The 22,721-nt window shown below is 40.1% G+C and overlaps 2 protein-coding genes across 5 annotated transcripts in view; both read left to right on the forward strand.

Annotated features, from left to right (window-relative positions):
• The window catches only part of LOC125706668 (receptor-type tyrosine-protein phosphatase eta-like), a 53,219-nt gene extending 40,425 nt beyond the window's left edge, over positions 1-12,794 (forward strand). Inside the window, exons 15-16 of one of the 3 annotated variants that reach the window (XM_048973441.1) lie at positions 2,744-2,822; positions 12,571-12,794. Coding sequence is in view for 1 of the 3 variants with exons in the window: in XM_048973446.1 (XP_048829403.1) it covers positions 2,283-2,295 (13 nt within the window). In the remaining 2 variants the exon portion in view is untranslated. The other 2 variants (XM_048973442.1, XM_048973446.1) reach the window with 2 other exon arrangements.
• On the forward strand, positions 828-22,052 carry LOC125706672 (receptor-type tyrosine-protein phosphatase eta-like). Of its 2 annotated transcripts, XM_048973454.1 has the most exons (18): positions 8,689-9,163; positions 9,797-10,057; positions 10,853-11,113; positions 11,748-12,008; positions 12,804-13,064; positions 13,509-13,769; positions 14,243-14,503; positions 14,887-15,147; positions 15,580-15,840; positions 16,355-16,609; positions 16,981-17,244; positions 18,562-18,813; positions 18,919-19,182; positions 19,302-19,451; positions 20,691-20,898; positions 21,166-21,281; positions 21,409-21,496; positions 21,646-22,052. In XM_048973454.1, the coding sequence occupies exons 1-18, from the start codon at positions 8,863-8,865 to the stop codon at positions 21,728-21,730; spliced, it is 4,071 nt and encodes a 1,356-aa protein (XP_048829411.1). In that variant the 5' UTR covers positions 8,689-8,862; the 3' UTR covers positions 21,731-22,052. The 2 variants fall into 2 exon arrangements, with proteins under 2 accessions (XP_048829412.1, XP_048829411.1); XM_048973455.1 differs by lacking the exons at positions 8,689-9,163; positions 9,797-10,057 and adding an exon at positions 828-951 and having other exon boundaries at positions 10,698-11,113; positions 21,646-21,952.
• Positions 22,053-22,721: the final 669 nt, after the last annotated feature.

Raw genomic sequence — 22,721 nt, forward strand, 5'->3', positions numbered from 1 at the left:
TTTAACTGAAAAATTGTTTTCTTCCCTGACCCCCTCTCTCGCACGCACAGGACCTGATATCATCAGGAACCTCACTGTGACTGTAATATCACCAACATCTGTCTCATTGTCCTGGGCTCCTCCTGTGGGAAATGCTGCCTTTTACAGTGTACTATGGAATGCCAGCAGTACTCAGCAGAATACTACTTCACTTAACACATCCATAACAATTAGTAATCTGACCGCTGGAACTCAGTATACATTCAGTGTCACTGCGATTGCAGGAGATAATCAAACTGCAGGAGCTCCTATCAGTCTGTCGCGATATACCAGTGAGTCTTCATTAAAACTTAGGTTTCTGCTATAGTTTGGAACTTGTCCTAATTGTAGCATATTTTAGTAAGGCATATTCATTTTTTGTCTCACAGTAATAGTCAGCTTCTTAATGGTTTCTTACGCTGGAAAACAGCGAAAAGTTACTCACAGATATGCTCTGTTCCAGATAATGTTTTTGAGATGTTAAGAATTTAAGACAGTAAAAATTACTTGTAAAAAGACTGCTTTTGCAGCATCAATAGACAGTAGGGTGTCGTGATGACACAGTGCCCTCATATCTCTGCAGACCAGTCTTTGATTTTTAGCCAGCCCTGGCTCTCTATGTATGTGCTGTTTGTGCGTTCTCCCTGTGCTGTCATGGAGTTTCTTTTGGGTTCTCCAGTTTGCTCTATACCTCAAGGACATGCTGAGGTGAACTGGAGTTGCCAGATTCTCTGTAGATTTGAAGGGTGTGTGTGTCTGTGATGGGTTGGCGCCATGTCCTACATTGTTCCCCACCTTGCACCCATAGTGTCTAAGATAGGCTCTTGGCCCTGCATTAGGCAAGTGTTAGAGAAAGTGAATGAATAAGGAAAAAGTACAGATTTTTCTCAGGAAGCTGGGGGTAAATTGTATTCAAAAGCCAATTCCAGCAAGGTAGTGTCTGACTGCGATATTCTGCCCGTTAGGTTTAGCAAAAACTACAATCTGTAGAAGATGCCATTGGGTGGTATTTGTTCGGAAAAATCACAAAAGGAATCGTTACATTGAATGTTGTTTTCTTCCCTGACCCCCTCTCTTGCACGCACAGGACCTGATGTCATCAGGAACCTGACTATCATTGCAATATCAACAACGTCTGTCTCGCTGTCCTGGGCTCCTCCTGTGGGAAATGCTGCCTTTTACAGTGTATTATGGAATGACAGCAGTACTCAGCAGAATACTACTTCACTTAACACATCCATAACTATTAGTAATCTGACCGCTGGAACTAAGTATACATTCAGTGTCAATGCGATGGCAGGAGACAATCAAACTGCAGGAGCTCCTATGAGTGTGTCACATTTTACCAGTGAGTCTTCATTAAGAATGAACTTTTGTCCTTTACTTTGGAATTTTTGATAGTACTACTTTAGTTTTTGTAAGCCTTATATATCTGTTATGTGGCAATGATGGTTTGTTTGTTAAACCTTTCCTGAGTTGGAATAGAGTGGACGGTCTCTCTGAGATATACTGTCTTCCTGAAGTTGTTTCGTCATTATAATAATTTGACACCATAAAGACAGTTGTTGACTTCTTCTAAGATAATTGTTTCAGTATTAAGAGAAAGTATAGATTTTTCTAAAGAATCTGGTGGCTAGATGTTTTCAAAATCCATTCCCAGGAAAAACGTGGCTAACGGCATAACTGTGCCAGTATATCTACCCATGAGCAGGGATGTAGCTAGACATTCTGGCCCCACTGAGAAAATATGACTTTGGGCCCCCCACCCAAATTTGCATGTACTTTTATTTACTCAAGGGCCCCTGTTAAGTGCTCGGCCCCCTGAATTTGCTTGGGTAACCATACCCTTCCGACACCCCTGTGTAAGGGTACAGTCTATAGGAAATGCCTTTAGGTAATGAGGGTTTGAAAAAAAAATCACAAAATGAATCTTTAACTGAAAAATTGTTTTCTTCCCTGACCCCCTCTCTCGCACGCACAGGACCTGATATCATCAGGAACCTCACTGTGACTGTAATATCACCAACATCTGTCTCATTGTCCTGGGCTCCTCCTGTGGGAAATGCTGCCTTTTACAGTGTACTATGGAATGCCAGCAGTACTCAACAGAATACTACTTCACTTAACACATCCATAACAATTAGTAATCTGACCGCTGGAACTCAGTATACATTCAGTGTCACTGCGATTGCAGGAGATAATCAAACTGCAGGAGCTCCTATCAGTCTGTCGCGATATACCAGTGAGTCTTCATTAAAACTTAGGTTTCTGCTATAGTTTGGAACTTGTCCTAATTGTAGCATATTTTAGTAAGGCATATTCATTTGTTGTCTCATAGTAATAGTCAGCTTCTTAATGGTTTCTTACGCTGGAAAACAGTGAAAAGTTACTCACAGATATGCTCTGTTCCAGATAATGTTTTTGAGATGTTAAGAATTTAGGATAGTAAAAATCACTTGTAAAAAGACTGCTTTTGTAGCATCAATAGACAGTAGGGTGTCGTGACGACACAGTGCCCTCATATCTCTGCAGACCAGTCGTTGATTTTTAGCCAGCCCTAGCTCTCTATGTATGTGCTGTTTGTGCGTTCTCCCTGTGCTGTCATGGAGTTTCTTTTGGGTTCTCCAGTTTGCTCTATACCACAAGGACATGCTGAGGTGAACTGGAGTTGCCAGATTCTCTGTAGATTTGAAGGGTGTGTGTGTCTGTGATGGGTTGGCGCCAGGTCCTACATTGTTCCCCACCTTGCACCCATAGTGTCTAAGATAGGCTCTTGGCCCTGCATTAGGCAAGTGTTAGAGAAGGTGAATGAATAAGGCAAAAGTACAGATTTTTCTCAGGAAGCTGGGGGTAAATTGTATTCAAAAGGCAATTCCAGCAAGGTAGTGTCTGACTGCGTTATTCTGCCTGTTAGGTTTAGCAAATACTACAATCTGTAGAAGATGCCACTGGGTGGTATTTGTTCGGAAAAATCACAAAAGGAATCGTTACATTGAAATGTTGTTTTCTTCCCTGACCCCCTCTCTCGCACGCACAGGACCTGATGTCATCAGGAACCTGACTATCATTGCAATATCAACAACGTCTGTCTCGCTGTCCTGGGCTCCTCCTGTGGGAAATGCTGCCTTTTACAGTGTACTATGGAATGACAGCAGTACTCAGCAGAATACTACTTCATTTAACACATCCATAACTATTAGTAATCTGACCGCTGGAACTCAGTATACATTCAGTGTCAATGCGATGGCAGGAGACAATCAAACTGCAGGAGCTCCTATGAGTGTGTCACATTTTACCAGTGAGTCTTCATTAAGAATGAACTTTTGTCCTTTACTTTGGAATTTTTGATAGTACTACTTTAGTTTTTGTAAGCCTTATATATCTGTTATGTGGCAATGATGGTTTGTTTGTTAAACCTTTCCTGAGTTGGAATAGAGTGGACGGTCTCTCTGAGACATACTGTCTTCCTGAAGTTGTTTCGTCATTATAATAATTTGACACCATAAAGACAGTTGTTGACTTCTTCTAAGATAATTGTTTCAGTATTAAGAGAAAGTATAGATTTTTCTAAAGAATCTGGTGGCTAGATGTTTTCAAAATCCATTCCCAGGAAAAACGTGGCTAACGGCATAACTGTGCCAATATATCTACCCATGAGCAGGGATGTAGCTAGACATTCTGGCCCCACTGAGAAAATATGACTTTGGGCCCCCCACCCAAATTTGCATGTACTTTTATTTACTCAAGGGCCCCTGTTAAGTGCTCGGCCCCCTGAATTTGCTTGGGTAACCATACCCTACCGACACCCCTGTACAAGGGTACAGTCTATAGGAAATGCCTTTAGGTAATGAGGGTTTGAAAAAAAAATCACAAAATGAATCTTTAACTGAAAAATTGTTTTCTTCCCTGACCCCCTCTCTCGCACGCACAGGACCTGATATCATCAGGAACCTCACTGTGACTGTAATATCACCAACATCTGTCTCATTGTCCTGGGCTCCTCCTGTGGGAAATGCTGCCTTTTACAGTGTACTATGGAATGCCAGCAGTACTCAGCAGAATACTACTTCACTTAACACATCCATAACAATTAGTAATCTGACCGCTGGAACTCAGTATACATTCAGTGTCACTGCGATTGCAGGAGATAATCAAACTGCAGGAGCTCCTATCAGTCTGTCGCGATATACCAGTGAGTCTTCATTAAAACTTAGGTTTCTGCTATAGTTTGGAACTTGTCCTAATTGTAGCATATTTTAGTAAGGCATATTCATTTGTTGTCTCATAGTAATAGTCAGCTTCTTAATGGTTTCTTACGCTGGAAAACAGTGAAAAGTTACTCACAGATATGCTCTGTTCCAGATAATGTTTTTGAGATGTTAAGAATTTAGGATAGTAAAAATTACTTGTAAAAAGACTGCTTTTGTAGCATCAATAGACAGTAGGGTGTCGTGACGACACAGTGCCCTCATATCTCTGCAGACCAGTCGTTGATTTTTAGCCAGCCCTAGCTCTCTATGTATGTGCTGTTTGTGCGTTCTCCCTGTGCTGTCATGGAATTTCTTTTGGGTTCTCCAGTTTGCTCTATACCACAAGGACATGCTGAGGTGAACTGGAGTTGCCAGATTCTCTGTAGATTTGAAGGGTGTGTGTGTCTGTGATGGGTTGGCGCCAGGTCCTACATTGTTCCCCACCTTGCACCCATAGTGTCTAAGATAGGCTCTTGGCCCTGCATTAGGCAAGTGTTAGAGAAGGTGAATGAATAAGGAAAAAGTACAGATTTTTCTCAGGAAGCTGGGGGTAAATTGTATTCAAAAGGCAATTCCAGCAAGGTAGTGTCTGACTGCGATATTCTGCCCGTTAGGTTTAGCAAATACTACAATCTGTAGAAGATGCCATTGGGTGGTATTTGTTCGGAAAAATCACAAAAGGAATCGTTACATTGAATGTTGTTTTCTTCCCTGACCCCCTCTCTTGCACGCACAGGACCTGATGTCATCAGGAACCTGACTATCATTGCAATATCAACAACGTCTGTCTCGCTGTCCTGGGCTCCTCCTGTGGGAAATGCTGCCTTTTACAGTGTACTATGGAATGACAGCAGTACTCAGCAGAATACTACTTCACTTAACACATCCATAACTATTAGTAATCTGACCGCAGGAACTCAGTATACATTCAGTGTCAATGCGATGGCAGGAGACAATCAAACTGCAGGAGCTCCTATGAGTGTGTCACATTTTACCAGTGAGTCTTCATTAAGAATGAACTTTTGTCCTTTACTTTGGAATTTTTGATAGTACTACTTTAGTTTTTGTAAGCCTTATATATCTGTTATGTGGCAATGATGGTTTGTTTGTTAAACCTTTCCTGAGTTGGAATAGAGTGGACGGTCTCTCTGAGATATACTGTCTTCCTGAAGTTGTTTCGTCATTATAATAATTTGACACCATAAAGACAGTTGTTGACTTCTTCTAAGATAATTGTTTCAGTATTAAGAGAAAGTATAGATTTTTCTAAAGAATCTGGTGGCTAGATGTTTTCAAAATCCATTCCCAGGAAAAACGTGGCTAACGGCATAACTGTGCCAGTATATCTACCCATGAGCAGGGATGTAGCTAGACATTCTGGCCCCACTGAGAAAATATGACTTTGGGCCCCCCACCCAAATTTGCATGTACTTTTATTTACTCAAGGGCCCCTGTTAAGTGCTCGGCCCCCTGAATTTGCTTGGGTAACCATACCCTTCCGACACCCCTGTGCAAGGGTACAGTCTATAGGAAATGCCTTTAGGTAATGAGGGTTTGAAAAAAAAATCACAAAATGAATCTTTAACTGAAAAATTGTTTTCTTCCCTGACCCCCTCTCTCGCACGCACAGGACCTGATATCATCAGGAACCTCACTGTGACTGTAATATCACCAACATCTGTCTCATTGTCCTGGGCTCCTCCTGTGGGAAATGCTGCCTTTTACAGTGTACTATGGAATGCCAGCAGTACTCAGCAGAATACTACTTCACTTAACACATCCATAACAATTAGTAATCTGACCGCTGGAACTCAGTATACATTCAGTGTCACTGCGATTGCAGGAGACAATCAAACTGCAGGAGCTCCTATCAGTCTGTCGCGATATACCAGTGAGTCTTCATTAAAACTTAGGTTTCTGCTATAGTTTGGAACTTGTCCTAATTGTAGCATATTTTAGTAAGGCATATTCATTTGTTGTCTCATAGTAATAGTAAGCTTCTTAATGGTTTCTTACGCTGGAAAACAGTGAAAAGTTACTCACAGATATGCTCTGTTCCAGATAATGTTTTTGAGATGTTAAGAATTTAGGATAGTAAAAATTACTTGTAAAAAGACTGCTTTTGTAGCATCAATAGACAGTAGGGTGTCGTGACGACACAGTGCCCTCATATCTCTGCAGACCAGTCGTTGATTTTTAGCCAGCCCTAGCTCTCTATGTATGTGCTGTTTGTGCGTTCTCCCTGTGCTGTCATGGAGTTTCTTTTGGGTTCTCCAGTTTGCTCTATACCACAAGGACATGCTGAGGTGAACTGGAGTTGCCAGATTCTCTGTAGATTTGAAGGGTGTGTGTGTCTGTGATGGGTTGGCGCCAGGTCCTACATTGTTCCCCACCTTGCACCCATAGTGTCTAAGATAGGCTCTTGGCCCTGCATTAGGCAAGTGTTAGAGAAGGTGAATGAATAAGGCAAAAGTACAGATTTTTCTCAGGAAGCTGGGGGTAAATTGTATTCAAAAGGCAATTCCAGCAAGGTAGTGTCTGACTGCGATATTCTGCCCGTTAGGTTTAGCAAATACTACAATCTGTAGAAGATGCCATTGGGTGGTATTTGTTCGGAAAAATCACAAAAGGAATCGTTACATTGAATGTTGTTTTCTTCCCTGACCCCCTCTCTTGCACGCACAGGACCTGATGTCATCAGGAACCTGACTATCATTGCAATATCAACAACGTCTGTCTCGCTGTCCTGGGCTCCTCCTGTGGGAAATGCTGCCTTTTACAGTGTACTATGGAATGACAGCAGTACTCAGCAGAATACTACTTCACTTAACACATCCATAACTATTAGTAATCTGACCGCAGGAACTCAGTATACATTCAGTGTCAATGCGATGGCAGGAGACAATCAAACTGCAGGAGCTCCTATGAGTGTGTCACATTTTACCAGTGAGTCTTCATTAAGAATGAACTTTTGTCCTTTACTTTGGAATTTTTGATAGTACTACTTTAGTTTTTGTAAGCCTTATATATCTGTTATGTGGCAATGATGGTTTGTTTGTTAAACCTTTCCTGAGTTGGAATAGAGTGGACGGTCTCTCTGAGATATACTGTCTTCCTGAAGTTGTTTCGTCATTATAATAATTTGACACCATAAAGACAGTTGTTGACTTCTTCTAAGATAATTGTTTCAGTATTAAGAGAAAGTATAGATTTTTCTAAAGAATCTGGTGGCTAGATGTTTTCAAAATCCATTCCCAGGAAAAACGTGGCTAACGGCATAACTGTGCCAGTATATCTACCCATGAGCAGGGATGTAGCTAGACATTCTGGCCCCACTGAGAAAATATGACTTTGGGCCCCCCACCCAAATTTGCATGTACTTTTATTTACTCAAGGGCCCCTGTTAAGTGCTCGGCCCCCTGAATTTGCTTGGGTAACCATACCCTTCCGACACCCCTGTGCAAGGGTACAGTCTATAGGAAATGCCTTTAGGTAATGAGGGTTTGAAAAAAAAATCACAAAATGAATCTTTAACTGAAAAATTGTTTTCTTCCCTGACCCCCTCTCTCGCACGCACAGGACCTGATATCATCAGGAACCTCACTGTGACTGTAATATCACCAACATCTGTCTCATTGTCCTGGGCTCCTCCTGTGGGAAATGCTGCCTTTTACAGTGTACTATGGAATGCCAGCAGTACTCAGCAGAATACTACTTCACTTAACACATCCATAACAATTAGTAATCTGACCGCTGGAACTCAGTATACATTCAGTGTCACTGCGATTGCAGGAGATAATCAAACTGCAGGAGCTCCTATCAGTCTGTCGCGATATACCAGTGAGTCTTCATTAAAACTTAGGTTTCTGCTATAGTTTGGAACTTGTCCTAATTGTAGCATATTTTAGTAAGGCATATTCATTTGTTGTCTCATAGTAATAGTCAGCTTCTTAATGGTTTCTTACGCTGGAAAACAGTGAAAAGTTACTCACAGATATGCTCTGTTCCAGATAATGTTTTTGAGATGTTAAGAATTTAGGATAGTAAAAATTACTTGTAAAAAGACTGCTTTTGTAGCATCAATAGACAGTAGGGTGTCGTGACGACACAGTGCCCTCATATCTCTGCAGACCAGTCGTTGATTTTTAGCCAGCCCTAGCTCTCTATGTATGTGCTGTTTGTGCGTTCTCCCTGTGCTGTCATGGAGTTTCTTTTGGGTTCTCCAGTTTGCTCTATACCACAAGGACATGCTGAGGTGAACTGGAGTTGCCAGATTCTCTGTAGATTTGAAGGGTGTGTGTGTCTGTGATGGGTTGGCGCCAGGTCCTACATTGTTCCCCACCTTGCACCCATAGTGTCTAAGATAGGCTCTTGGCCCTGCATTAGGCAAGTGTTAGAGAAGGTGAATGAATAAGGCAAAAGTACAGATTTTTCTCAGGAAGCTGGGGGTAAATTGTATTCAAAAGGCAATTCCAGCAAGGTAGTGTCTGACTGCGATATTCTGCCCGTTAGGTTTAGCAAATACTACAATCTGTAGAAGATGCCATTGGGTGGTATTTGTTCGGAAAAATCACAAAAGGAATCGTTACATTGAATGTTGTTTTCTTCCCTGACCCCCTCTCTTGCACGCACAGGACCTGATGTCATCAGGAACCTGACTATCATTGCAATATCAACAACGTCTGTCTCGCTGTCCTGGGCTCCTCCTGTGGGAAATGCTGCCTTTTACAGTGTACTATGGAATGACAGCAGTACTCAGCAGAATACTACTTCATTTAACACATCCATAACTATTAGTAATCTGACCGCTGGAACTCAGTATACATTCAGTGTCAATGCGATGGCAGGAGACAATCAAACTGCAGGAGCTCCTATGAGTGTGTCACATTTTACCAGTGAGTCTTCATTAAGAATGAACTTTTGTCCTTTACTTTGGAATTTTTGATAGTACTACTTTAGTTTTTGTAAGCCTTATATATCTGTTATGTGGCAATGATGGTTTGTTTGTTAAACCTTTCCTGAGTTGGAATAGAGTGGACGGTCCCTCTGAGATATACTGTCTTCCTGAAGTTGTTTCGTCATTATAATAATTTGACACCATAAAGACAGTTGTTGACTTCTTCTAAGATAATTGTTTCAGTATTAAGAGAAAGTATAGATTTTTCTAAAGAATCTGGTGGCTAGATGTTTTCAAAATCCATTCCCAGGAAAAACGTGGCTAACGGCATAACTGTGCCAGTATATCTACCCATGAGCAGGGATGTAGCTAGACATTCTGGCCCCACTGAGAAAATATGACTTTGGGCCCCCCACCCAAATTTGCATGTACTTTTATTTACTCAAGGGCCCCTGTTAAGTGCTCGGCCCCCTGAATTTGCTTGGGTAACCATACCCTTCCGACACCCCTGTGCAAGGGTACAGTCTATAGGAAATGCCTTTAGGTAATGAGGGTTTGAAAAAAAAATCACAAAATGAATCTTTAACTGAAAAATTGTTTTCTTCCCTGACCCCCTCTCTCGCACGCACAGGACCTGATATCATCAGGAACCTCACTGTGACTGTAATATCACCAACATCTGTCTCATTGTCCTGGGCTCCTCCTGTGGGAAATGCTGCCTTTTACAGTGTACTATGGAATGCCAGCAGTACTCAGCAGAATACTACTTCACTTAACACATCCATAACAATTAGTAATCTGACCGCTGGAACTCAGTATACATTCAGTGTCACTGCGATTGCAGGAGATAATCAAACTGCAGGAGCTCCTATCAGTCTGTCGCGATATACCAGTGAGTCTTCATTAAAACTTAGGTTTCTGCTATAGTTTGGAACTTGTCCTAATTGTAGCATATTTTAGTAAGGCATATTCATTTGTTGTCTCACAGTAATAGTCAGCTTCTTAATGGTTTCTTACGCTGGTAAACAGTGAAAAGTTACTCACAGATATGCTCTGTTCCAGATAATGTTTTTGAGATGTTAAGAATTTAGGACAGTAAAAATTACTTGTAAAAAGACTGCTTTTGCAGCATCAATAGACAGTAGGGTGTCGTGATGACACAGTGCCCTCATATCTCTGCAGACCAGTCTTTGATTTTTAGCCAGCCCTGGCTCTCTATGTATGTGCTGTTTGTGCGTTCTCCCTGTGCTGTCATGGAGTTTCTTTTGGGTTCTCCAGTTTGCTCTATACCTCAAGGACATGCTGAGGTGAACTGGAGTTGCCAGATTTTCTGTAGATTTGAAGGGTGTGTGTGTCTGTGATGGGTTGGCGCCATGTCCTACATTGTTCCCCGCCTTGCACCCATAGTGTCTAAGATAGGCTCTTGGCCCTGCATTAGGCAAGTGTTAGAGAAGGTGAATGAATAAGGAAAAAGTACAGATTTTTCTCAGGAAGCTGGGAGTAAATTGTATTCAAAAGCCAATTCCAGCAAGGTAGTGTCTGACTGCGTTATTCTGCCCGTTAGATTTAGCAAATACTACAATCTGTAGAAGATGCCATTGGGTGGTATTTGTTCGGAAAAATCACAAAAGGAATCGTTACATTGAAATGTTGTTTTCTTCCCTGACCCCCTCTCTTGCACGCACAGGACCTGATGTCATCAGGAACCTGACTATCATTGCAATATCAACAACGTCTGTCTCGCTGTCCTGGGCTCCTCCTGTGGGAAATGCTGCCTTTTACAGTGTACTATGGAATGACAGCAGTACTCAGCAGAATACTACTTCACTTAACACATCCATAACTATTAGTGATCTGACCGCTGGAACTCAGTATACATTCAGGGTCACTGCGATGGCAGGAGACAATCAAACTGCAGGAGCTCCTATGAGTGTGTCACATTTTACCAGTGAGTCTTCATTAAGAATGAACTTTTGTCCTTTACTTTGGAATTTTTGATAGTACTACTATAGTTTTTGTAAGCCTTATATATCTGTTATGTGGCAATGATGGTTTGTTTGTTAAACCTTTCCTGAGTTGGAATAGAGTGGACGGTCTCTCTGAGATATACTGTCTTCCTGAAGTTGTTTCGTCATTATAATAATTTGACACCATAAAGACAGTTGTTGACTTCTTCTAAGATAATTGTTTCAGTATTAAGAGAAAGTATAGATTTTTCTAAAGAATCTGGTGGCTAGATGTTTTCAAAATCCATTCCCAGGAACAACATGGCTAACTGCATAACTGTGCCAATATATCTACCCATGAGCAGGGATGTAGCTAGACATTCTGGCCCCACTGAGAAAATATGACTTTGGGCCCCCCACCCAAATTTGCATGTACTTTTATTTACTCAAGGGCCCCTGTTAAGTGCTCGGCCCCCTGTATTTGCTTGGGTAACCATACCCTACCGACACCCCTGTGCAAGGGTACAGTCTATAGGAAATGCCTTTAGGTAATGAGGGTTTGAAAAAAAAAATCACAAAATGAATCTTTAACTGAAAAATTGTTTTCTTCCCTGACCCCCTCTCTCGCACGCACAGGACCTGATATCATCAGGAACCTCACTGTGACTGTAATATCACCAACATCTGTCTCATTGTCCTGGGCTCCTCCTGTGGGAAATGCTGCCTTTTACAGTGTACTATGGAATGCCAGCAGTACTCAGCAGAATACTACTTCACTTAACACATCCATAACAATTAGTAATCTGACCGCTGGAACTCAGTATACATTCAGTGTCACTGCTATTGCAGGAGATAATCAAACTGCAGGAGCTCCTATCAGTCTGTCACAATATACCAGTGAGTCTTCATTAAAACTTAGGTTTCTGCTATAGTTTGGAACTTGTCCTAATTGTAGCATATTTTAGTAAGGCATATTCATTTGTTGTCTCACAGTAATAGTCAGCTTCTTAATGGTTTCTTACGCTGGTAAACAGTGAAAAGTTACTCACAGATATGCTCTGTTCCAGATAATGTTTTTGAGAAGTCAAGAATTTAGGACAGTAAAAATTACTTGTAAAAAGACTGCTTTTGCAGCATCAATAGACAGTAGGGTGTCGTGATGACACAGTGCCCTCATATCTCTGCAGACCAGTCTTTGATTTTTAGCCAGCCCTGGCTCTCTATGTATGTGCTGTTTGTGCGTTCTCCCTGTGCTGTCATGGAGTTTCTTTTGGGTTCTCCAGTTTGCTCTATACCTCAAGGACATGCTGAGGTGAACTGGAGTTGCCAGATTCTCTGTAGATTTGAAGGGTGTGTGTGTCTGTGATGGGTTGGCGCCATGTCCTACATTGTTCCCCGCCTTGCACCTATAGTGTCTAAGATAGGCTCTTGGCCCTGCATTAGGCAAGTGTTAGAGAAGGTGAATGAATAAGGAAAAAGTACAGATTTTTCTCAGGAAGCTGGGGGTAAATTGTATTCAAAAGCCAATTCCAGCAAGGTAGTGTCTGACTGCGATATTCTGCCCTTTAGGTTTAGCAAATACTACAATCTGTAGAAGATGCCATTGGGTGGTATTTGTTCGGAAGAAATCACAAAAGGAATCGTTACATTGAATGTTGTTTTCTTCCCTGACCCCCTCTCTTGCACGCACAGGACCTGATGTCATCAGGAACCTCAATGTGACTGTAATATCACCAACATCTGTCTCGCTGTCCTGGGCTCCTCCTGGGGGAAATGCTGCCTTTTACAGTGTACTATGGAATGCCAGCAGTACTCAGCAGAATACTACTTCACTTAAGACATCCATCACCATCACTAATCTGACCGCTGGAACTCAGTATACATTCAGTGTCACTGGGATTGCAGGAGATAATCAAACTGCAGGAGCATCTACGAGCGTGTCACAATATACCAGTGAGTGTTCAATAAAAACAAGTCTGTCATATCTTTTGGAATTTTTCCTACGTGCTTTATACTTTTAGCAAGTCATATGTATTTGCTGGGTGGTAGTATCAGTTGGTCTGTCAATGCTTTTTTGAGATGGAGTATAGTGAAAAGTACCACAGATATACTGTCTTACTGAAGATGTTTCTGACATGTTATGAATTGTTTATCATAAAGTCACTTTTAGGTAATTTAAAAGTTATTTTTATGATATTAATAAAAAAGTACAGGTTTTTCTAATGACAATGGTGCTTAAACATTTTCTAAATCCAATTCCAGCAATAAACTGTCTGAATTTGTAATTCTGCCTATCAGGCATAGTCTACAGTACCGTCTTATGATAGTGAAATCAGAAAATGAATCTTTGTATTGAAATGTTGTTTTCTTCCCTGACCCCCTCTCTTTCACGCACAGAACCTGATGTCATCAGGAACCTCAATGTGACTGTAACATCACCAAAATCTGTCTCATTGTCCTGGGCTCCTCCTGTGGGAAATGCTGCCTTTTACAGTGTACTATGGAATGACAGCAGTACTCAGCAGAATACTACTTCACTTAACACATCCATAACAATTAGTAATCTGACCGCTGGAACTCAGTATACATTCAGTGTCACTGCGATTGCAGGAGATAATAAAACTGCAGGAGCTCCTATCAGTCTGTCACAATATACCAGTGAGTCTGCATTATGAATGAACCTATGTATCTTACTCTGGAAATTTTTTTAGTAGTAGTATAGTTTTTTGTAAGGCTTATATATCTGTTGTGTCGTCACAACAGTCAGTTTGTTAAAACTTTCTTGTGTTGGAGTACAGTGGACAGCAACTTGCAGATAGACTGTATTTCAGATGTTGTTTCTGATATGTTAAGAATTTAAAGATTATTTAAAAAATACTTGTACTTACCTTAATGTATGTTTTTGCAGCATTAATAGAAAATACAGATTTTTCTATAGATGTTGATGATAGGTTTTCAAAATCTATATCCAGGAAGAAATTGTTTGATTGCTTTATCCTTCCTGTTATGTGTACCATAGAGTACAGTCTGTTGAAAATACAATTTTGTGATATTGGTTTGGCAAGTTCCCCAAATTAATCTGTATGTTAAATAATTGTTTTCTTCCCTGACCCCCTCTCTCGCACGCACAGGACCTGATGTCATCAGGAACCTCACTGTGACTGTAATATCACCAACATCTGTCTCATTGTCCTGGGCTCCTCCTGTGGGAAATGCTGCCTTTTACAGTGTACTATGGAATGCCAGCAGTACTCAGCAGAATACTACTTCACATAACACATCCATAACCATTAGTAATCTGACCGCTGGAACTCAGTATACATTCAGTGTGACTGCGATTGCAGGAGATAATCAAACTGCAGGAGCTCCTATACGTCTGGTTGTATGTCTCAGTGAGTGTTCATTGCACATTAATTTTTGGCTGTAGTTTAACTTTAGTAGGGCATATCCACATAATGCTAGGCATTGATAGTTTGTTAAAGCTTTTCTGTGTTGGACTACAGTGTGGAAGTAACTAATATACAGATACTGACAGTAAGTTTACAGAATTTATAGAAAGAACAGATATTGAGGAAACTGAGGGTAAATTCTTTTCAAAATCCAATCCCAGCAAGAATATGTCTCATTGCGTTATTCTGCCCGTTAGGTTTAGCAAATACTACAATCTGTAGAAGATTCCATTGTGTGGTATTGCTTGGGAAAATTCACAAAATTTCTTTATATTGTTATATTAAAATATTGTTTTCTTCCCTGACCCCCTCTCTTGCACGCACAGGACCTGATGTCATCAGGAGCCTCACTGTGACTGTAATATCACCAACATCTGTGTCATTGTCCTGGACTCCTCCTGTGGGAAATGTTGCCTTTTACAGTGTACTATGGAATGACAGCAGTACTCAGCAGAATACTACTTCACTTAACACATCCATAACTATTAGTTATCTGACCGCTGGAACTCAGTATACCTTTAGTGTCACTGCGATTGCAAGAGATAATCAAACTGCAGGAGCTCCTATCAGTCTGTCACAATATACCAGTGAGTCTTACTTATGAATGAACCTTTTTTCTCTCACTTTGTAATCTTTTTTTTTTATTTTGGAATTTTATCTTGTTGTTCAAAAGTTTTAGTAAGTCATACCTGTATGTTTTGTGCCAATATTTATCAGTTGTACAGTGGAGGGTAACTCGGAGATATACCGTTTTCCAGAAGATGTTTTTCAGAGTTGCCCAATTTAACATAAACAAACTTGTAGGTAGTTTCAAAGATTTTTGCCGCATAATTTTGATGAATTGGGCAGCTAAATGTTTACAAAATGCAATTCCAGCAAAACAATGTCTTACTGCATGTTTCTGCATGTTAAGTATACCCAAGACCACAGTGTGTTGAAGCTGCCATTAAGTAGTAATGGTTCAAATTTCTTAATTGAAATATTCCTTTCTTTCATGACCCCCTCTGTTACTTTCACAGGACCTGATGTCATCAGGAACCTGACTATCATTGCAATATCACCAACGTCTGTCTCGCTGTCCTGGGCTCCTCCTGTGGGAAATGCTGCCTTTTATAATGTACTATGGAATGACAGCAGTACTCAGCAGAATACTACTTCACTTAACACATCCATAACTATTAGTAATCTTACCGCTGGAACTCAGTATACATTCAGTGTCACTGCGATTGCAGGAGATAATCAAACTGCAGGAGCTCCTATCAGTCTGTCACAATATACCAGTAAGCATTTTTATGTATTAGTATTTGGCTTTAGTTTTCAAACATTTATGTGTTGTAGCATGTTTATGTGGTCTATTTATACCCCATTGTAGTTATGTGGTATATTTCTGGCCCATTGTAATTATGTGTTCTATTTATACCCCATTGTAGTCATGTGGTATATTTCTACCCCATTGTAGTCATGTGGTATATTTCTGCCCCATTGTAGTCATGTGGTCTTATACCCCATTGTAGTTATGTGGTTGCTCTAAATGATTACGCAGCTTCCTGCATGAGATTTTCTGTTTATTGCCATATTGAATGAAATCTTGAAATGAAATTCTTGATGAGTATAGCAATGTCTGCTCATTTTCTTTATCTTTAAACACACATCATGGTATTACATGACATTTAAACTCAATATATGTACTGCATCATTTTGAATGACTATGTGCTATTGTTATGGCAGAGAAATTGTCCATATCTACTCAGTCCTACCTCTCTCTCTCTCTCTCTCTCTCTCTCTCATATACAGATCTTACAAAACCAATCTGTTCTGTGTCAAATGGAGGCACAAATAATTCAATTAACGTCAACTGGACAGCTCCCGTAGGCCATGTAGAACGATATGTAGTCAATCTTACAAGTCAGTACAATGAGACCAGTATGAATTCCACCTGTTGTTCACAAAGTTATACTGGCTTGGTGGCTGGAACTTGGTACAATGCCACAGTGGCAGCAATCAGCGGCCCCATCTCTGCAGTATCAGACCCATGTTCAACTGCAACTTGTGAGTTGCTACCAATGCCTTTGCTTGTGTGGTTAATGAATGGCTTAGACTCAGGGATTGACATAACCGTTACGCAAGTATCCAATTGCTATGCAAAGGTTAAAATGTCATAACAGCATAAATACACAGAAAAGTACACATTTGTGCTGCTTACGAAGAAATCGGTACAGGTATATCTTATATGGTGAATGCATACTTGTCAGCCGGTTATGTCATTCCCATTTTATACCAACACTAGGCAACTTTCAGGTCAGTAAACCTGTTGAATAAGCAAATAGAAATGTGATCTTTAATATCATGCTATGTAGAAGTGGGTTGCAATGTGTCTTTGTGTTAAAATGCAACTATTTAAGAAATTTTTGTACCCCTAGATCCAAATGAACCCGGAACTATCATAATCACAAACAAGAATGTAAGTTCCATTAATTTGACGTGGAGTCCCGCTGTGCCCCAAGCAAGGCAGTTTAGCTACATTGTGAGCTATGCATCTTCAGCACTTTACACAATTACAGTTTCTACAAACAGTGCCACCTTGTCTTCACTGCTCTCTGGGACAGCATACAATATCTCCGTGGTAACGGTTGGACCCCTGGACTTAACCAGCAAACCAGTCTGGAAATATCTGGTCACAACTTGTGAGTTTTCACCGGTTTTTAAAAATCTCTTGATCTTAGATGTTGGTTGTGTAAATACATTCTTTAAAATCCAAATCCAAATTCCACGACTGTCAATCAGAAGGGCTTTTACTTGATTTTTTTTTTTTAAAGTTAGAGTGTGTTGCTTTTATAGTCTGAGACCCGTGACTAGTCAGTGTTCTAGATGAATAAAGTGAAACCTTTAGTTAATGACATTTCATGTTTTATAACTTTGTTTTCTTGTATCGGTTTAACAAACACTGTTTATGGAGGAAAGGCCCCAATCAAGAATGTCTTGCAAACACTGAGATTAGGAGCACAGTTCCTGAAGAGAAGATCTTTTCTCACATAGAAGTTCAGAAGCGCGTAGTCAAGTCTTGGAAGATGTTTTTAATTATGATCATAATAATAATAATAATTATTATTATTATTATTATTAATAATAATAATAATGTGCCTCTGATCAACTGCTTTAAAAAAGCAAGTCATGCAGGCATATATGCACACTGCATATTCTTTATTTCAGATTTTCTTTTAACTGGGATTTCCATATTTTTAGCGTACTAGATGTTGGTTCAGCTAATTTTGACAGATTTGGGATGTTACCCTGTTTCCTGAAACTTAATTCTAATTTCTGCACCTTAAGTTTCATGTGGCCTCAGCACCATGAGTTGCATTGTATCTAAGAACCTGCAATACTGACCAATACAATACTGGGCTGTTAAGTACTGTAGTTTGATACCTGGAGTCTGCTGAATATCGAAAATTTGCCATTTTTTATTGGAAAATAATGCTCATCAGATGGAATGAAGGGAGATCCTACTGGAGTCCAAAGGCAGTTCTGAACTTATGACTTGTATTGTTATTTTCCCAGTACTTGTATTTGCTGTTGTATTGTATCAATCATTTGCTTGCTGAATAGGCTAACCGTATAACCGTGATATCTTGTCTGTCTGCAGCTAATTCTGTAATAATGTTGCAGGGGTGAGATGACTAACCGTAATGGGACACATAGGATAACAGCTAATGTTTAGATAATTTAGATAATAGTCATGAACCAAGCCCACAAACTTACATTTCACTTCATAGCATTACAGTCTTACCCATTAAGATTTTGATGATTAGTATGCAACCTTTCTTTTTGAGTTCACCTATATGACCTCATTCTCACTGCATCAATCCACATTCAAAAGTGGAGTTGATGATATATTGGTTTACTGTTTTTTATTTTGAGCAGAAGTGTCATGATATGAGTCATGCAAAAGAAATTGTAGCGATATTCAACTTAAAATATTCATGTCCTTTTTCAATCCTCAGTGCCAGAGAGTGTTCAGGGTCTCCAGGTGTTTAACACCTCGACGACTGCAATTACACTAAATTGGAGTCGGCCTGTGCATTACAATGGGTATCAGTACATGGTTATGAAAAATGGGACAATCATCAAAAACGTATCAAATATGATCCTGAATGTGGATGGTCTCAGTCCTGGAACATGCTATTCATTCTCCGTGATAACACTGGCGGCTGATGGCACAGGAAGTGTGGGGGTCAATGTTATTGGCTATACAGGTATGTACTGCGGCTGGTGCAAAAACGCAACATATGACCTAGACAGAAAGAATGTTGTCTACATGGTCACATGGTCATGGTCATAGCTACCCACATTTTTTCCAGATGCTGCTCCACCAAAAGACTTCGCGTGTACTGGCCCAAATGGAGCGGATGCGTATATCAATATATCTTGGCAAAAGCCTGCAGGAAACTACAAAGGCTATCAGATTACCGTAAACGGTGTGAATGTGAACGTGTCGGCCAGCGATACTTCTCACGTTTGGCACGATCTTGCATATAGCATGACATACACAGTGACGATCATGACTGTCGGGCCAGGAAAAAATAGCCAAAAATTGCCCATATCATGTACAACGGGCGTCACAGGTATATGCTCTACATCTCAGCTGGCATCAGAATGCCTGTTTATTGCCAAACAGTAGGGTATACTGTACACAAGTAGAGATTGTAAGCTAATGAACTCTCACTTTCACGTTTTCTTTCAGCTCCACCCATGATCAATGTGAATCCAAGTGCATTATCACCCTCACAATCCAGTTACAATATGTTTGTTTTGAATTTACAAAGTACAATCTTCAATAACAGCAATGGCAACATTACACATGTTGGTGTCTTGGTTGCGATAGAAGGCAGTGGTGAGTCTCAGTACTATTGTTTTCCATGACTACACTTTGTTTTTGATAAAAGCTACTTTAAGGAATCATTGGAAGTACGATTGCCTCCAGGTGTGGGGTTCAATTCCTGTCCTGCCTTTTGGAATTTACTTCTCCCAATGCATGTATAAGTTACCCCCCAGTGGTTCTGCTATCCTTCCACAAAGTAGAGCTGCCATCTTTCTTGTACTGAGAACTAAAACACAGCGTCCCTTTTTGAACCAATATGGGACGCAAGTTGTTCTGCATTTCATCATTTGTCCCTCTACAAGGCAAATTTTACAGTATTTTGGGGGACCAGACAACCCACCAACTGCCCAATTTTTATTATAGAGGATAGCATACTGTACTGTACTTCTTCAGATTGAAAGTAACAATCGTAGGTCAAAGACACACGATTTAGTTGATCTGATCTCCTCAGTTTGCCCCTCTTGTGTGGTTGGGCCCTGTGGTGGACTGGCACCATGATCAAGATGTCTCCTATCTCCAGGTTTCTGAACTTTTCCAGCCACAAGGCTTGGCTATTTATCATTTACCATGTTGGTGGACCAGGCTACATTTCACCGACCGGGGGGTGGGGTGTCACCCTCTGTAAATTTCACGACCCATCAGTAAATTTTACCGACTGGGAGATTCCTTAGTCATTTTCGCCAACCAGGGTGACCCCGGTGATGGAGTTTGCATCTGTGCAGCGATCCATTAAGAGCAGCAATAGAGCAGCATTACACGTAATGACGTGATGTTCACATGCGATTAACTCCTTAATATACGCTTCACATTTTATCAAGTTGCAGATGCTTTTGAAACAATTACTTTGTTACATCAAGAAACTGCCAGGAAAGTATGAAATTCAAATAAAACATTGTACATGCATTTCTCTATCCCAGTTTCATGGCTCACTTGAGATTGCTTGCAGACTAGTGGTTCAGAAATCTTGCCCTGTTCACACTCTGTGCTTCCTGCAATAAGCTAAGTACCGTACCATGATACTGCATCACAGGAAGCCATCGTGGATAAATGGGTTCCTGGACAACCATTTTCATCAATCTGTATCCGTCTGTATTTATCTATTAATTCATCCATATATATGAGCTGCTTTTCTCCGTGAGAAAATAAACAACCAAAGTATTTTATCCATATATTCCTGGTCAAGGTCAGAGTGGCACTTGGAGCCTAGCAATCTGTATCAGTTCTTCATTCATTTGTTTCATTTTATTTCAGGTAATACAAACGATAAACAATATTTAAGCGAAACCTGTGATGCCTGGAATGCAAATAATCAAGTTGGTGCTTACCTCGCAGTAGTAACGAAATTGCAGGGAGGGACTAGGCAGGCCAGCCAGGCCGATCAAATCTCTATTACTGTCGGAGACAACACTCAGTGGAATGCATACCAGAATGCAGCCCTACAACCAACAAAGAGTTATAGGTATGGACCCAACTACAGTGTCGTCATCATTTAAAAACCACTGGCACTGCATCTAACCGTTTAGAGTAATTTAGCAGGTTTCCAAGTACAGGTCATTCAAAATATAACATTATCTTTAGTGTAAAAATACTTCTTTATAATATGCAATTGGACAGTAGTCTTCTATTTTAGAAACTATAGTACAGTAAGCATCATCACATTAATGGGTTTAAGGAGTGCTTTTGGTGCCGCACGTATTTAAAAAAAAATTCTTTGAACTTCTTATAGCTACTCTATTGCTGCGTTTACGTCACTCATTACGGACAACAACAACATCGTGAACATCGCTCAGTCGTTCTTCAGCCTGTCGGGTCCTTTTTTCGTTACCCTTCCTCAAAATCCAGGTATTGAACAATTTTTTACATTTTGATCCCTCTTTGCATCATGATCTGCCTTGGTGTTCACCATATGTTCCGGGGCTTTGCAGAACTTGAGACTGATCTCTGTCGTCCTTCTGTATTTCTTCATTAGCTGTCATCGGTGGAGCAGTAGGTGGGGTTTTCGCAGTCTTAATCATTTTAATTATCGCTGTTATCATCGGTGTGCTTTTTTGGAGAAGGTGAGGGTTCTTTAATGCCTTATATTTTATCTCTATGTTTATGAAACTATTATGAAGAAAGCTGATAAAAATCTATAAATGCAGTGTGATTTTGACGTGTTTAATAAATGGATATCATTAAAAATGATCATATATTATTTCTTCTCCAGAAAACAACCCAGAAGAGAAGTAACGGAAATCCCTATTCAGTCTATGAGGTATATTTTGCAGTTACGTGTGAAGAAATATAAATGAACTTCAGTGCATTGAGTTTAGGGCTGCAGCTATCGATTATTTTAGTAATCGAGTATTCTATCAATTATTCCATTGATTAATCGAGTAATCGGATAAGAAATACCTTTGTCTGATTAAAGAGCAATCGTAATTATTCTTAAAATGAATAACTCATGGGCTTCTGTTTTAGGAACATTTTTTAATGATTGAACTCCATACAACTGACAAAAGAACTAAACCCTTTTACTGCATTTATGTAGATATTTGTTTTGCCTTTTAAAAGAAAACACTTTCTTAAATGCAAAAAATAAATAAAATGATGTCAAATAAAATTACTGAAAAAGGTATACATATATCTTAAACTAAGGCATAAATTAAAATGGCCTTTACTCTCTGTGTTCTTGTACATTTATAGGAGGCATAAAAAAAGTTCTGACAGGATTGTATCTCCTGGATGAGATAGGAATGCTGTGTTCATGTGTGTGTAAGTGAATGTGAGTTTGTGTTTAAGTGTGTTAGAGAATGAGTGTGTGTGTGTGTAAGCCTTTAAAGAGCATATGTGGCGGTTGGATAATTCAGTGTCTCAGAATTTCACTGGCCCAAGGCTGTTGGGGGGGTGGGTAATTTTTATGCTATATTTATAATAGATTATTAAAATTATGTAATATTATTCATATTAATCTAAATCTGCAGAATAATATTACTAAAGCCTTGAAATAGATCTAGGTGAATACACCCCATGCTCCCCCTTAGACTCACCCCTGCATGCTGCAGGTCTCACTGTCACAAAGTGTGACGTACTGCTGCTGTCAGCCGCCAAATTTAAATTTTGTGTCAAACTAAGCTAACAGTTTATCTGCATACAAATAGCTTCTATTTTAACTTTCATAGCTTTACTGTAGCTTTGCTGCTATGGAAGACAAACGGCAGTGGATGAGAGCAGCTGAAAACATCGCTTTTCTTCACCTTTCAGCTTGTAGAACAGCTGGTTTGGTTAAGGACTCTCGCCAAC

This window comes from Brienomyrus brachyistius, chromosome 13 (genome assembly GCF_023856365.1).
Source record: "Brienomyrus brachyistius isolate T26 chromosome 13, BBRACH_0.4, whole genome shotgun sequence".
Lineage (NCBI taxonomy): Eukaryota > Metazoa > Chordata > Actinopteri > Osteoglossiformes > Mormyridae > Brienomyrus > Brienomyrus brachyistius.

What these genes read in the sequence shown, in the direction of transcription:
- LOC125706672 (XM_048973454.1), top strand. Translation starts at nt 8,863, where the DNA reads ATGTTGTTTTCTTCCCTGACCCCCTCTCTTGCACGCACAGGACCTGAT. An exon ending in CAGTCTGTCACAATATACCA is followed by an intron (nt 13,770 to 14,242) that starts GTGAGTCTGCAT and finishes TCGCACGCACAG; the next exon opens with GACCTGATGTCATCAGGAAC. An exon ending in GAAATATCTGGTCACAACTT is followed by an intron (nt 17,245 to 18,561) that starts GTGAGTTTTCAC and finishes TTCAATCCTCAG; the next exon opens with TGCCAGAGAGTGTTCAGGGT.